The 17,438-nt window shown below is 37.9% G+C and overlaps 1 protein-coding gene across 1 annotated transcript in view; it reads left to right on the top strand.

Annotated features, from left to right (window-relative positions):
• MRPL48 (mitochondrial ribosomal protein L48) overlaps window positions 1–16,218 on the top strand; it is a 41,335-nt gene extending 25,117 nt beyond the window's left edge. Inside the window, exons 5-8 of the mRNA XM_006203347.3 lie at window positions 6,041–6,210; window positions 13,348–13,450; window positions 14,933–15,022; window positions 15,915–16,218. Coding sequence (XP_006203409.1) covers window positions 6,041–6,210; window positions 13,348–13,450; window positions 14,933–15,022; window positions 15,915–15,989 — 438 coding nt within the window. The 3' untranslated portion in view covers window positions 15,990–16,218. The remainder of the gene's footprint in view (window positions 1–6,040; window positions 6,211–13,347; window positions 13,451–14,932; window positions 15,023–15,914) is intronic.
• Window positions 16,219–17,438: the final 1,220 nt, after the last annotated feature.

Raw genomic sequence — 17,438 nt, 5'->3', positions numbered from 1 at the left:
GCAGTTGAGAAACTTAGCAGTTTGTTAATCCTGGAGTCTCAAGTGGGCACTAGAGGATGAGAGGACATGAAGCCTAAGAAGTAGTCAGGTCTACAACAACCTTTTTAAAGATACCATTTGTTGAGTAACTACTATATACTCTACATGTCATGCTGAAAACCAAGAAGTACTGACCTGCTCACTGCCCTTTCAGCTGCACCCACATGAGGCCATTGCTTTGGGGTTTTAACTGGCATGGTGCAGCAAGGTAGCTTGTGTTGAACTTGCCATAGGAGGTGGTCTGCTCTTAATGATTAAATTGAGAGGCTCTGTTCCTTCGTGTGTGTCTTCTGTCTCTGTCTCTCTGAACTGTAAGCTCCTTTAGAGCAGGACTTGGGTTTTCTCTTTTTTTGGTGTTCTTCCTTAGAGTGGTTGAATCAGCATTTTGCACATAGCAGATGCTTAATAAGTGCTTCATTCCATAAAATATATGAGTAGGATAACAAAGACCATAATTACCTCCAATTTATAGTAATAATAATGTCTTATCTGTGTACCTTATGCAACCTTTTTTAAAGAAACCATTTATTGAGCAACTACTATATGCCAAATGCTGTAATTACTATGTACCAGGCTTTAAAAGCATTGTTTCAATTTATAGTATTATAAATGGTATATTTTACTTAATCTTCAGATATCCTGTGGTTATTAAAGACCCTGTTTGAGGAATCTAAGACTTAGAGAGATTAAATGACTCGCCCAAGTGGCTAGTAATTTCCAGAGCTGTTTTGAACTGAGAGTTCATGTCTACGCTATTCATTTCATATAATCACTGTTTTGAGCTTCACAAGAACCTTAGGTGTTAGAGATGAAGAAACTGACACCTAGAGAGGTCACTCAATGTCATTTAGTGACTAAGCAGATAGAACTTGAGTCCAGATTTTCTTTGGCTTCCATCTTAATTTAGTGTTCTTTATGCAGCACCAGGCTGTGTCTCTTTGCCATCCCAGTCAGGGCCAGGTCTTTGTCTGGTATATGTGTCTTGAATGTGCCACCCTGAGTCATAAACATAATCACTTGATTTCTGTGCACCTTACATCATTATGGACTGTTCAGAGTACTATCACCAAGTCATTTAAGTCCCCAGGTGTAACAAAATTTCCATGACCAAAATTTCTGGAAGCTGTATTGAAGCTTTTCATTTGAGGATTAAGATGATACAATTTCTTCCCAACTTTTCTACCCTGGAGAATGCCACCTATAGTGATAGGCAGATATTATCATCACTTTTGCAGAAGCTAGAAGAGAGAGCCTGGGCTTGGAGCCACAGACACATCTTCTAGCCATGGCTAGACATAAAGTGGTTGCCTTTGCCGTTTCCTTACTATAATAACCTTTAAAGAAGTCATTTCCCCTTTCTGGACCTCGACTTCCCTCTGTGTAAAATTAGGAAAGGAAGAACAGAGAGGCTAAATTATCTCTAAGACACCCTCCAGCTGTTAGCAGTCTGTGATTCTAATCTGACTCCTTTCTCTGTTCTTTGCCAACAAGATTTCCGGTAACCTTGGGCAAGTAATATCCCTTCAGAGGACCTCAGTTTTCTGTCTGTAAAATAGGAGTAATATGGACATTTCTGTACAAAAGTGATTTAGTAATTTATCCTATGGCCCATTCTGAGCATCGCAGTGTACTCCTACAGGGATCTAAGGATGGCCGCTTTGGGCCCACAGTAAATCCAGGTCAGTCACAGGAGTGCCAAAGTTTGATGGTGAATAGTAGTCCATCCTCCCTGCCACCTTTCTCCTAACCTCCATTCCTTTCCTGCCTGGCTCTCCTTCATGTGCAGTCAGAGTGGGCTTCCCAAAACACAGCTCTAGTCATGTGTACCTCCCTTGCACAGATATCTTTAATAGCTCTCCATGGCATTCATGAAGGCCTGAACTTAGGCAATAGGAATAGATAAAAAGGAGGGGATGGGTGTGAGGAAGATTATGCAGGGAAAATTATAGGAACTGTGTCTAAAATTTTATGCAGTCAAGCTCTTGCTGGCTATGTTGTGCTCTGGTTCAGAACTGAAATGTAATATCACAATGGGCTCCTGATGGTGTGGATCAGTTCAGGCAGATCTAGGCCAACATGGAAAAGCAAGTGAGATGCCAAGAGGGATACTAGAATCAGCTTTCTTTTTTTGTTCTCCTGAAGCAACACCTTTGAGGAGCCCTGGCATTTTCCCTGGTTAAGAAAAGCCTCCTGCAAGCTTCAGAGAAGCTCCTCCCTTCTCTGCTGGAAAATTTCAGCCACTCCCCATTCCATTCTGGCTTTAGCATTCTTCACAGCTCTGACTGCAGTGCTGTCATGATGAGAAGTCTGGATTGCTGCATTTGTCTTCGGGTGTGGTGGGCTCTGAAGAATAGAGGGCCAAGCCCCTGCACCTTGATGGTCTGTAGAGGCTGGCTTCTCACTCATAGCAAAATTTAGGACTCTGAGGTGACCACCACTGTTAAAAACTTTAATAATGCAGAGGCTGCAGTGGAAAATCTTCTGCATTGGGGGTCAGGAGGTCTGGGTTAATTCCTAGGATCTGTTCTGTCTGGCTGTGTGACTCTGAGAGACATATTTAATCTCTCTGGGCTTCATATTCTTCCCCTGCAAAGATGAAAAGAACTGAGACAAAATTATCTCCAAATGCCATCTTGTTCTAAAATTCTAAAATAATGATTCATTGCATGTTTTTTCTTTGCCGGGCCCTGTGCTAGGAATGAGGAATATGTAAAAATGAAAGCAAGAATAAAAGTTAATGTTTATTGAGTTTTTAAATATGTGCCACAGATTGAATTAACTTATTTATATAGAGTGTTTCTTTCAGTTCTCAGAACATCCCTTTGAGACCAGGTTTGTCATCAGTATTCCTGGCCTTGTGAAAGGACTATTTCTTGGTCCTCCCCCTACTTCCCCAGATTGGGCCCCTGCTCCCTTAGGCTGACCTAAAGAGCAGAGATATGAGAGAACCATTCTACCTGCTCTGCCAGGAACAACTCTGCTGTGGCAATCACTAGGCTGTTGGCTGTTAAGTAGGGGTGACTTAATAAAGATAGATTCCTTTTTTTCTCAAAAAAAAAAAGTGTTTCTATCTAATAGCAAGACATTCTAAATCTCCAATAATTAGAACAATGTGGTATTGGCTCAAAGATAGGCAAATAGCCCAGTGGAACAGGGTAAAGAATACAGAAACAGATCCAAGTGTCTATGAAGACTTATGATATGACAAAAGTGACACTGCAGTGCATTGGTGCTGGGTCAGTTGAGTCAACTGGACAGGATAATCATGTAAAAAGACTGACTTGACTCCTATTTCATAGTGTACACAAAAATCACTTAACAATGATTGTAGATCTAAATGTTAAAATAATCAAACATCTAAAAGATAATATACAAGAATATCTTCATGATCTTAAGGGAAACAAAGTTTTTGTTCTAAGAGTTCTCAAACAGGACACAAAAGTCACTATAACCATAAAACAAAAAAATAGAGTAAATTGGACTACTTAAAAATAAAAATTTCTCCTCATCAAAATGCACCATTGAAAACTGAAAAAAGAAGGTACATAGAGGAAGAAGATATTTGCAGCATGTACATTTAACAAGGATCATATCTAGAATATAGAAGGAACCTCTACAAATCAATAAGAGAAAGGAAGACAACTCGACCTAAAACGTGGGCAAAATGAATAGGTAGGTTACAAAAGAGAATATTCAAATGGCCAGTGAAAGGTGCTCAGGTTCAACAGACTTAAAGGAAATCCAAGTTAAAATCTCAATGCATTATCACTTCATACTGACCAGAATGGCTTAAAAAAACAAACCAGAAAACTGACTATGCTAAGTTTTGTAAGTGTTGGCAAGAATGTAGAACAACTGGAACTCTCATATACTGCTGGTAGGAGTCTAATGGAAACCACTTTGAAAAACTGATTTGAGAGTACTTATTAAAGATGAACCCATGCATTGTCTATAATTCAGTAGTTCAAGTCCTGGGTATATCCCCAACAGAAATGCATACAAATAAATGTTCACTGAAAGATACATGCAAGAACACTGGTAGCAATACTGTTCATAATGGCTCAGGAAAGAACAGCTGTTTCACCTAATACATGACGATTCTTACAAATAAAAATTTTACAGAAATGAGTTAAATAAGTCAGACAGAAAACAGACCAATATATATTATTCCATTTTCACAAATTTCAAAAATAGGCGAAATAACCCTATAATTTTAGAAGTCAGAATAGTGGTTACCAATTTGGGGAGCAGGAGACTTTTGGAGTGCTGGTAGTGGTCTGTTTCTTCTTGTTTAGGATACTGTTTATACAAATATTTTCACTTTGTGAAAATTCATTGAGCTGTATACTTATTTATGTATTTTTCAGTATGACTACTATATTGCAATAACATTTTTACTAAAAATATTTTTAATGAGGTAGATTTTAAGATTCTAACTTTGAATTGAGAAAAGATTCATAGTATTAAAAATTCAAAAAATATTGAAGAGAAATAGTTTAATTCTCCTTCCTACCCCAGTGCCCTAGCCATCCAGTTCCCTCCCTCACAGGTAACCAATGATATTAGTATTTTTGTGTATCCTTCTAGAGATTTTTTTTGATATGCAAACAAATGCATACATATGTAATTAAACACACACACATATCTATTCTCCCCAACTCACCCTTTTAATATATATATAGCAATATACTGAACACATTATTCTATAGCATGTTTTTATCTTTTTTTTAATTAAAAAATTTTTTTATTGAAGTATAGTTGGTTTACAATGTTGTGTTAATTTCTGGTATACATCATAGTGATTCAGTTATACATATATATATTCCTTTTCATATTTTTTCATTATAAGCTGTTACAAGGTATTGAATATAGTTCCCCTGTGCTATACAATAGGATTTCTATTTTTTTAAACATTTTTTATTGATTTATAATCATTTTACAATGTTGTGTCAAATTCCAGTGTAGAGCACAATTTTTCAGTTATACATGAACATATATATATTCATTGTCACATTTTTTTCTCTGTGAGCTACCATAAGATCTTGTGTGTATTTCCCTGTGCTATACAGTATAATCTTGTTTATCTATTCTACAATTTTGAAATCCCATTGCTTTTATCTTTTAATTTATCTTAAAAATATTTCTATATCAGTATATAAAGAAGCTCCTTATTCCTTCTTACAGCTGCATAATGTACTATTGAATGGATGTGCCATGATTTGTTTACCAAGTTCCCCTCCTGATGGGCATTTAGGTTAGACTATTTCCAGTTGAGAAGCTTTCTTGATCCTGATCTATGTTGTGTTAAATTATCTATTTTCCCAGGCCTTATTTTAACTTTACATAGGAGTTTGCACAGGTTGATATGTAGTAAAGCAACACTTCATATGAAAGAGAAGGGTAGAAATAAAATAATTTTTCTATCTCTGACTTTTTAAAAGGAAGGCTGTCTAAATAATTGGACTGCAGAATTTCAGAGCTAGGAGAGCCTGAAAAGAACTAATGCTGAGCTTCCTTAATTGATTTCTTTAGGATTCTGATGAAGCTAAAGATTCTCTCCTAGAAAAACGTGCACACAAAAAATTTCACGTATAAGTTTTGGTGTTGACAGACCCCTTGAAATTCCTCTATGGGTTCTAGACTAATAATCTGTTATCTAGTATAACCCCATTAATTAAAAAACTAGGAAACTGAGGGCCAGAGTTGGAGGGTGAGTCTCAAAACTAGTTAATGGCAGAAAACAGTCACATGTATTAATGTTAGAGTAATACCAGCAGTATTCTCTCTCCTCTCATTGGCTGATGTCACAGCCCAGAGTGGCAAGGAAAGATGCCCATTCCTTCCTAGGGAAAGTTTGGTTTGTAGGTAGGGTAACCTGAGAGAAAAATGGTAAACAAATTTAATTGAAAGACTGAATTTTTTTTAATATCAGGATGGTATGATTAGAATTTCTTGTACAATGCTTTAATTCATTTTCTTTCTCTTTTTGTTTTCTGTTCAGCCCAAGAAGAAAAGGGGGAAAGTGGAAGTGATACCCATTAATTTGGGGACAGATTATGAATATGGAGTTTTAAATATTCACCTGACTGCATATGACATGGCCCTGGCAGAGAGTTATGCCCAATATGTTCACAACCTCTGCAACCATCTCTCGATTAAAGTCGAGGAAAGGTATGAAGGATGCCTTTTCATGGGATATTCTTGGTGTGGGTAGCATGCTCTGTTTTGTTGTTGTTAAATGTGTTTTTGAGATATAATTAACAGGTAGTAGAATTCACTCTTTTTAGGTATGTACTTTGCCACAATCAAAATACAGAACAGTTCTATTAAGTTCTTAACCCCAAAAGTTCCTTGGTTCCCAGGTGAGGTCAGTCTCCTCTCCATTTCCTCTCAAGGCCCTGGTAACCATTGATTGATTTTTCTGTTCCTATTGTTTTAAATTCTCTTACCATGTAAATGGTAAATACATGTACAGTATGTAGCTGTTTGTTTCTGGCCTCTTTCACATAACATAATGTGTGACATCTATTTTGAGTCCTCCAATCCATTAACTTGGTATATCTCCCCATTTATAAAGATATTCTCTGCCTCCTCTGCTTTCTGTTTACTCTTTGTTGGAAAACTGTAGGGGAGGAGAGCTAGCATTTACTGAGTGCCTACTCTAGGCCAGGCACTTTACATATCTTATCTCAATTTTGAGAAAGTGTGGGATGCCCTGTGGTTTGCCTTAAATGTCATTAAGTCACATGGTGAGAAATTTCTTCCCTTTTTAATTCTCATTAAACCTAATTATGTCAAGGAGAATTCTTAGTGTGGTGCTGGTAGGTGTGTCCTTAATGCCACTCTCACACTTCCTAATCTTTATAACAAAGAGGGAACCTCAAGCTCGGAGTCTTTGGCAGGCCCCACTATCTGGCTAGAATTTTATAATACTGTTTTGTTTTCACTGTGTTTATTTTTACCTTAGCTTCTATTTGTCAGCTGATAATGGTTTTCCTATTTACAGTAGTGTTATAAAGTCAGGCTTGCCGAGATACAATTTATATTCAGTAAAATTCACCCTTTTAGCAAACAGTTTCTGAGAGTTTTGACAAATGCATGCCATAGAGTAAATACCATCAAAATCAGGATATAGAACATTTCCATCATCCCAAGAAGTCGCCTTCTACCTTTGTAGTCAATCCCTCATTTCACCCCTGCCCAACTGTCTCTGCAACTACTGATCTGTTTTCTTTCCTTGTAGTTTTGCCTTTTCTAAAGTGTCATACAATATTTTTCCTTGTGAGTCTGGCTTCTTTCACTTAGGATAATGTATTTGAAATTCATTTATGTTGTGGCCTGTATCAAGTAATTTGTTCCTTTCTGTTGCTGAGTAGCATTTCACTGAATGGATGTACCACAGTTTATATAACCATTTGAAGGACATTTGTGTTGTTTCCAGTTTTGGGCAGTTATGAATAAAGCTACTATAAACATGTACAGGTGTTTGTGAAAACATAAGTTTTCATTTCTCTAGGAGTATGATTGTTGGGTCAAATAGCAGAAGTAGTGTATTTTTAAATTCGTAGGAAACTGCCAAACTGTTTTCTGAAGTGGCTGTACCATTTTTCTTTCTTACCAGTAACATGAGTTTTAGTTATTCCACTGAACAACTGACTTTTTTAAAAATTAATTTTTTGTTTTGTTTTTTGGGGGTAGGTAATTCATTTTGTTTGTTTGTTTGTTTATGTATTTATTTACTTTAATGGAAGTACTGGGATTGGACCCAGGACCTCCTGCCTGCTAAGCATGCAGTCTACCACTGAGCTACACCCTCCCCCTAAAATTAATTTTTTAAGCAAGTTGATTTAAAGAAAAACCTTTAATAAATAGCAGGCTGAGATTGGGTGATTTGCCCCTGTGGCAAGGCACAATATGTGGATATACTTTCTTACTCACTAGATGTTAGTATATTGCCACTTCATAGATGAGGAAACCAAGGGTCAGAAAGGCCAAAAATCACAGAAGCAGTGAGTTTCCTGGATTTAACCCAGTTCTGTATGACTCCAGTATTTTTAATTATATAGGATTTTATTTTAAGTCCTTAAGCCAAATTTGAACTTTTAAATCTTTGTAACTTAGAATATAACTGTGCTTAATGTGCTCATTAGAAGACTGGATTATCAACTGTGATGTTAGGGCTCACAGCTGACAGTACTTCAGTTGATTTAGGCCTAAAGATGTACTTTATCTTTTTCTGATGCTCTAGAGGGTTGGTTGCTCTTTCAGTACTTGACACATTCCTCTATCATGCCACTAGTGCTCTGGGCTGTAATAATCTGCTCATGTGTCAGCTCCCTTACCCTCTGACTACATGGGGACTGTGTTTTCTCTATTTCTTCAGTACCTAGCACAACACCTGCCAAATGGGAGACATTAAACCTTTGTTGAAAGAATGACAGTTTCTTGAATATGACTACACAATCAGATTATGTAGTATACACTTCCTACAGTTTAATGAAAGTGCTTTTAATTAATTAAAAAAAACTATTAATTGAACCTCTTCTTGCTACGTGGTAGGCATTGGACTAGACATTCTGACTGGAGGATACAAAGGTGAATGTCCCTGATTTCAGGGAGAGAGTGTGTGTACATGTGTGTGCACACATACATACACAGAGAAAAATAATTATAACATAATGTGGAAGGTGACAAATGGAAGGTAGGGTTTAATGTCAGTTTAAGGAGGCAGAGTAGCATAACAGCTTAGAGCAATGTTTCTCAAAGTATCACTCCAGGAAAATATCAGAAACTTATGCTAAAATATACATTAATACTTTGCTTCCTTCATCAAGGAAGTCTTTCTACTGAAAACAAAATGTTGACTGAATTAAAGTGTGTTGTTTAGTGACTGTTTCATACTTCTTATCTTGTCTTGAACTGATAACAAGCAGTTTGCTTACCAGCAGCTTGTCTTTGGATAACTCTTTGAATAACAAGTGGTTAAAAGTAAAAGCTCTGGAATCAAACTACCTGTGTCCAAATTCTAGTTCTACCAGTTATTTGCAATATGACCTTAAAAAATTCTGAGCATCAATTTCCTTATCTATATAATGGTGATGATAATTTTCTTATTTCCTTGAGTTCTAAAAATTAAATAAGAAAATATATGATAGCACTTATCAGAGAGACCAAAACATTGTAAATACTCTGTAAATAATATTGTTATTAATAATTAATGAGATTTTTTTAGCTGGCAGGGATTAGGGGGTAGCATCTCAGAGGCTGTGGTAGCAGAGAGGCATTAAATGTCATTTACAGACTGTTATCATACCTACAGTGGATCAACTCTCTGGAGTAGTGTTTTAAATTTTCAGAAAGACTTTAAAATATTCTTTTTTTAAAACCCTGCTGTGAAAACCTCTGGTTGCACTTGAGTAAAGGCAAGAAGGCAGTCATATTTGTTGAGTACCTACTATAAGCCAGCCACCTCACTAAATACTTTTTTTGTATATTTTTTAATTTAATTTAGACAAGCACCATGCACATAGTGGATCAAAGCATTGACTCTGGAGCCAGACTGCCTAGGTTTTGCCTTTGCTCTGCTGCATTCTTACTGTGTGACACTGGGCAGTTTTCTTGACCTCTTTGTGTCTTGGTTTCCTCATCTGTAAAACGAGGTTAATAAAAGTACCTACTTAAAGATGCTATAGTGAAAATTAAGGGAGTTAATATATCTAAAGTACTTAGAACTATGTCCAGAAACTGTTGGCTGCCATTATTATTGTTGTTGTTATTATTATTGTTGTTGTTGTTATTGTCATAATAGAAGCTTGCCTATAGTCATACATCTAATAAGTGGCAAGGTCTAGATATGAACCCACTTCTTTCCCCTCAAATTCTCAATTCCCTCCACACTGCTTTTAGTGTGATTTTTCTAGAATGGAAATATGATCATTTCACTCCCATGCTTAAATTCTTTCCATGGCTTCCCATTCCCATGTTCCCATAGGAACAAAATAAAAGTTCCCCACATGCCTTGTTAGGTGCTCCATGGCCTGGGCTGGCCTCTCTTGCCTTAACTCACACTTCTCTCTCCCTCTCCTTCCACCTCTAGTTACACTGGCTTTGTTTTTATTCTTTCCCACCTCTAGACCTTTGCATATGCTCTCTAAAGCTTAGAATACTCTTTCCCCTTCACCTAGCCAGCTCCCATTTTTTTCTTATGCTTCACTTTGAATGTCACTTCTTCAGAGAACCTCATTAGGTCCTTATGTTATGTATTTAGGAGAAGTAAAGGGTATATAACTTCCCTTATAATGCTTTTTCTCATAATTACTTGACTATTACTGGTTTTCCTTATTAGACTGTAAGTTCTGTAAGGCAGGAGCTGTTTCTGTTTGCATCAGCAGTCTAATGCTAAGACTTTGCCCAGTATCTGACACATAGTAGGCACTGAACGAGTATTTGTTGACTTGGATTGAATTCCAGTAGGCATGAACATGATTCCTAGGATAACAGAATGAATGATGTGCTGCTTTTTGCCTCTCTTCATCCTTTGCTCCGAATAGTGCATAGCATAAAGAGATGATCCTTTTTAGCAATTCACTTCTCTGCATTGATTGAGGTTTTCAGACCATCATATTAGGCATTCTCAGTGCCCAGCTTTTCAGAGATAAAAATGATTTTCTTTTCTTCTGATTTTCATTTTATCTTGATCCATTTTTCCTTTAGGAGTTGAGGGGGAGGGCTCTCACCTTGAGATGGAATTGAGCAGGGGAGCTGTATGCTAGCTTTTGTTCTATAAATGGTCTGCTTTGCTGCAGCTGCAGCTCACCCAGAAGAGGAGAAGATGAGGCCTTTTTTAATTTGTGTGCATCCCTTGCTGAGCTGCTGTCTGGAAGGATGGAAGTCTTATTCATCTGGGAGCAGCTTCCAAGCCTGAAGCTGACCCAGCCTCTTGCTCTGTGGAGAGGAAAAGCACCATTCAGCATCATTCTCTGTAAGGCTGCTCTTTCCTCTTTTTTTTTTTTTAAATCCACTTACAGTTTTTAAAATGGAGGTATAATCTATATATAGTAGAGTCCACAGATTCTAAGTTTCCTAGCATCCCAGCAGGTTCCCTCATGTACCATCCCAGCAGTACTCTTCAAAGGTAGTGCTATTTTGTCTTGTTAGCTCTAGGTTGACTTGAAATTCAGTTATTTCATTTCTTCCCTTATTTGTTTTTTTTTTTAACTACCTGATCATTCAAGTAATGTTTATTGCAGAAAATTTGGGAAGTACAGAAAAATGTAGATACTAAAAGTGTAGATACTCTTACTACTCAAAGGCCTATTTGACTTTGAAATGGCTAGAGTTCCCAGTACTTCTTTATCAAACTATGTCTGGTTTTTCTGTTGGTTCTCTTTGAGGGCCTCTCATGCCTCCTTGCCTTGTAGAATGCCCTTTTTTAGAATGTCCTCCAGGCAAACACCTATATTCATTCTTTAAATCATGATAAAGTACTACCTCACCTATGAAGCCTTTCCTGAGCTCTCTTCCTCTCCCTCTTGTCTCTGTAATATTTGGTACATACCTATTCTTGCCTTTGTCTTACTATAGTGCAGATGTTTGTGTACTTACTTACTTGTCTCTCCAAAACACTCTTAGCAAGCTCCTTGAAAGCATTGACTGCACAGTGCCCATCAGCCTGCCTAGGACAGAACAGGATTTCAGTGAATGCTTCTTGAATGAATGAATGAACGAATCAGTGAAATCTTGCTGAAGTAAATGTTGAAGAATAAAGGCCTGCTCAGTGGCAGGAATGGACAATTCCCACTTGGAATAAAATGGATATTAAAAAAATTACCTATACTCTTATCAGTCTTATCTGTGGAATGTCAAAAAGGAAAAATAGCATTTAGAGTGCCATTTACTTTTCTGAAAGCTTTTACATAATTACTTATTTGATTTTCCATAACAAATTTATGAATTTGTCTCAGTTTTTTTTTAATATAAGGAAGTTATTACCAAGTGTGAATTCGAAGAGATCAGAAATTGTGCTATAAAGTGGGAAGGGATGTTATTTAGGGAGGCTACCTGGAAGTTTGCAATGCCGAGCATTTACTCACTGTTTATAAGGGCAAAGGAATTGGCATTTGTAGGCATAGTATGCCAGGAAAATTACTTATGTAATCTTATTTAATCATTGCTACAACCCTATGAACTAGGTATTAATATCTTCATTTTATAGCTAAAGAAACTGAGACTCAGAACTAAATTAGTTTGTCCAAGGTCAAATGGGTAATAAATGGCAGAGCCAATATTTCAATCTAGTACTGACTGTCATGTTTCTAATCCATTTCCCATTACACCAAACTTCTTTTTGATGAGATCCATCAGTAGACGGCCATGCTCCTTGCTACTGATTAATGAAGCTCTGTGTGGCATGAAAATTCAGCATTCCTCCTATTGTCGTTATTATTCCATTTATCTTCAGTTTGATGAACTTTTTGATAAGAGGAACACAACACTAATACTATTTCTGTGTAGCCATCAGTCCTATCTTATCATCACACCTGGTCCTCACAAGTCTACTGATATAAGCTTACATTGTAATCCCCTTTATACGTGAAGAAACTGAGGCTCAGAGGAGGAAGGGACTTGTCTAAGTACATACTGCTAATAAATGACAGATCCAAGACTTGACCCTCAAGTCCAGCACTCTTTTCATTGTAGCATATAGATCTGCTGAAGCCGATTATAGTGAGCATAGATTCTACAACAATGGTTCTCAACCTGGGGACATTGAACAATGTCTGGAGATAATTTTGATTGGCACCACTTGGGAGGTACTTCTTGCATCTGCTGGGTATAGAGGTTAGGGACACATTGGCCAGCCCCCACAACAAGAATGATCTGGTCTAAAGGGTCAGTAGTGCTGACACTGAGAAATCTTACTCTAGAACAATTGGGTTTCATGCCTTATTTCTTCAGAAGAGGTGAAATAATCAAGGTTAGCCTTCAATGTGTTCCTAGCGATGAGCTTGATTCTTTTAGAATTGGCTGCTAATACTTATTAATCACCAGGTTTTATTCAGAGTGTCATATTAATTTTGACTGGGGCTGCAGAAAAGCATTAGACATGGTCTTTCCCCTCATGGAGTTTAGAGACTTCTGGAGGAGGCTTAAGAGGATCTGGTTACTTTGCCACTGGCTGCAGATAAACAGCCCTAGATAACAGGAGCTACTGCATGCAGTAGCGGCTGTACTCAGGGACTACCCTGACTGAAGTGATGCAGCTGGCTTAAAGGAGCCCTCTCAACAGCTGACTCTTCCTTCCCACAGTTACGCGATGCCCACCAAAACTATGGAGGTGTTGCAGCTGCAGGACCAAGGCAGGAAAATGTTCCTGGACTCAGTTCTCACCACACATGAGCGAGTGGTCCAGGTAGGTATTCTGGGAGAAATTTGAAATATGTTTGCCTTTCCTGGTTCTTTTCTTTGATCTCTCAGTTGAGCTTCAAGCCTGATATCCAGTTATCTGCTGGGCTTCTCTTTTGAGATATTCCACAGCCCTACACTCAGTGTATACAAAACTAATTGTAGAGGGACTGATGTTCTTTTTCTATAATCCTCCTCACCTTTGAGCTTAATGCTTGACCCTTCTTTGTCTTGGGTATCCATTCATTCTCCAAATTCTATGGCTTCTACCCCTAAAAACCTTTCAGATCCACCCACTTTGCTTTACCCTCATAACAATGTGATCATGTCATTTTCCTGCCTAGCACCCCTCAGTGGCTTCCCTTTAGCTCTGTACCCATTAGCAGTCACTCCTCTTTCCCTATCCCCCAGCTCCTGGCAACCACTAATCTACCTTCCACTTCTATGGTTTTACCTCTCCTAAGCATTTCTTTAAATGGAATTATATAAAATATGGCCATTTATATATAGCTTCTTTCACTTAGCATGTTTTCAAGGTTCACCCATGTAGCAGCGTGTATCAGTACTTCATTCCTTTTTACTGCCAAGTAATATTCCAATGTATGGACATCATCACCCCTCTTTGATCCACTCAAGAAACATACCAGGAAAGTAATGGGAGAAATGTTAAGATAGTAACACCCTAAGTCTATGTTAACTTTTTAAATCATTCAAGTACTTAAAATCTTTGGTTCTTTAAATATTATTAGGAATAAATTATTTAAGTTACATTTTATGACAGATCTAACTTGCCACTGAGGATCATAGGATAAAGTTTGAACTCTTTAGATTAGCACCTAAGTGCCTCCATGATTCTCCTCCTGCTTTCCTCTTCACACCCCTATTCATTCCAGCCATACATGGAACTAGTTTTAATTCCCTAGTACTGTGCTGTTCCTATATAGTTTACTGAATATTGTTTCCTCTGCCTTTAAAAAACCCCATACTACTCTTGAATTCTCCCAGTTTTCTCCTGTTTTTCCTCAAGACTCCAACCAGATGTTACCTCTTTTGAAAACTTCTTTGACCATCCCTGATTAAGTTAGGTAGGTATTTCTCTTATGGGTTCCTGCAGCTCTCTACACACCCTTCTACCACACATCTGATTCACCTCTGGATTCTCAGCACAGAGTGTGACACCAATCAGGTCCTGGTCTATGTGGGTAAACCTGAATTGATTCAGAAAGTTGTCCTGGACTTGATAACGTCTTTGTCCAGTTATGACTTTCATTGCTTGTAAGAGCAGATATTGGCCACAGTCATCTCAGTAAGCAAACACCTTGGCAGATAGCAAGAGAAATCCTGCAGAGTCTGGGCTCCAACATCAGCTCTGGGTGTTAACCCTTCACCCAAGGGCCCTCTAGCTCTGCTAGAGACATGGAGCTTGCCATGTCTGCCCAATCACCTAGCTTTCAGTGCCTCTCTTAGAGCATCTTTTTTCCTTTTGCAGATCAGCGGTTTGAGTGCTACGTTTGCAGAGATTTTCTTGGAAATAATCCAAAGCAATCTTCCTGAAGGAGTCAAACTGTCAGTGAGGGAGGTAGGTGTCAGTTTGAGAAGAAACTCCCCTGGTGACCCACCTGTGCTGAAAATAGGGATAAGAAAATCTAAACTGGCTGGCTTTAGAAACAGTAAAGACATGGACAATTAAGCCCAGATAATAATCAGGAAAGATGTGCAGGTTGCTTTACCGTAATCATTATTCTGGCTCTTCCAGTGTATCAGGGATGATGCGTTATAGACCATAGAAGCTGAACTCTATCACAGCATCCTGATGTTAGGGGTGAGCCCATTACACCCCAAAATTCCCTTCTTCGGGCAGTTGTGTAGCAGAAAGTACATGATTTAAGATCACATACAGTATAATTAATCAGAACACATGTAGGGTAATGTGTGTTCTAGAGAGAAGCTTCCTAGATCTTCAAAGCTTGACTGTAACTTGACTGAATATATTCAGTAAAGAATGCCAATCAGAAGGAAGTTTGGCATGGAAAACTTGAAATATGTTAGAAACCTTAGCCTACTGAGTATTTGGGTCCAGTTGCCAAAATGATCCTTGTTATGACAAAGATACATCAGGTCATCTTAGACCGATATCTGTTATTTTCTATTGTAAATGGAGATTTTGGCATTCTATCTCTTTTTTTTAAGTGCTTTTGTTGTGATACTTATAGCATTTTGACATTAGTTCTTTATATGTCTGTCTTCTCTCACCAGACTATAAGTTGATTTAAGGCAGGGAGGAAGTCGAATTCAATTTTGAATCCTTGGTACCTATTACAAGTCTAGTACATGGTAGATATTCAGTAAAAGTTAGTTGAATCTAAATCATTCTTTCCAGAGCTTGCTGAGGATCCTTTTCAGATGCTGGGCATATCTGAGTAACTGAAAGCTCTGTAGTAATTCCCTTATTTTCTTTTTCTTCTCCTCAGCACACTGAAGAAGACTTCAAGGGAAGATTCAAAGCTCGGCCAGAACTGGAAGAACTGTTAGCCAGGTTGAACTAGCTCATTGCAGACCCTTTCATGCTGGCACTGGTGATACTGTGTGCTAAGGAGAAGAGCTTGCTGGGTGGCCAAAGTTAAGTGGGACACCTTGACCCTCAATATCATTAGTACCCATCTCTACAGCTAGGAATGCCTCCTCTCTGTGGAGGAGCACTTGCTAATTGTCAACACTTTCTTTTGAGCTAACCCTAGGTATCCTCCATCTAATAAAAATCTCCTGAAGATGCAAGTGTGTGTATGTGAGAAGTGAGTCCATCCTGTGGAGTATCTTTAAGAGATTCAATTTTTTTGTTTTGTTTTCTGGTGCTTTTAGCACACAAGCATGTTCTCCTTCAGTATTTCTCCACTTAGAGTAAACTCATCCTTTAGATCAGTCTGGGATGGAGTCCCTTTAGTGAAGCTGATGATCATAACATAAGTGAATTCTCTGTGGCTAGAAAGCATAGGGAGGGAGAGTTTGGCTTTGTATATAGAAGAACTCTCCAGATAGGATCAGGGTCTGTCCATAAGTGAAAAAAAATTCCCTTGTGGGATAGTGAGTGACTTGTCATAAGTATGCAGGTAGATGTTATAACTGCAGATAAGGGTTGCCTCGAATGACTTTAAGCAAAGAATTAAAGGTTGATCTTGGTCAGGAGTCAGAAAACTACAACTTGTGAGTCAAATCCCACCAACTGCCTATTTGCTTTTTAAAAGTAATTTACTGAGGCAAAATTCATGTCACAAAATTAACCATTTTAAGGTGAACAATACAGTGGTATTTAATGCATTTAGAGTGTCATGCAACCTCTATTTAGTTCCAAAACCCTATTGCCTGTTTTTATAGATAAAGGTTTATTGGAACAGAGTCTTACTAAGTCATTTACACATTGTCTGTGGCTGCTTTTATGTTACAGAGTTGAGTAATTATGACAGAGACTGTAAAGCTAAAACATTTATTATGTGACCCTTTATAAAAACAGTTTGTCAAATCCTGATCTAAGTCAATGGTTCTCAAACTTAAGCATGCATCAGGATCATCTGGAGGTCTTTTTAAAACACGAATTACTAAACTCCACCCCTGGATTTTCTGACTTAGTAGCTCTTGAGTACGTGCTGCTGGTCCAGAGTTACCTCTTTGAGAACCACTGGTCTAAGTGACTGCTAATGTTTTTCCTACTCTGAGCATTAGTCCGTTCATACTTTTGTATATAATAGCTATCATTTATTGAGCTGGACTCTGCTAGGAACTATATTAGCTCTAATCCTCATACCAGTTTTTTAGGGAGTATATAGTGTGCACGTGGATAGATATCTGCGTGTGTGAAAATGTGAGTATCTGAGTGTGTGAGTTTATCTCACTCACATTTATTGAGCCCTAATTATGCTATATACTTTATGTGGACTATCCTTGAGGTTGATGGTATTATCTCAGTTTTACAGATGGAGAAACAGGTTTGGAGAGATGAA

Source organism: Vicugna pacos, chromosome 10, assembly GCF_048564905.1.
Source record: "Vicugna pacos chromosome 10, VicPac4, whole genome shotgun sequence".
NCBI lineage: Eukaryota > Metazoa > Chordata > Mammalia > Artiodactyla > Camelidae > Vicugna > Vicugna pacos.
This window is presented reverse-complemented; position numbering and strand designations above follow the sequence as displayed.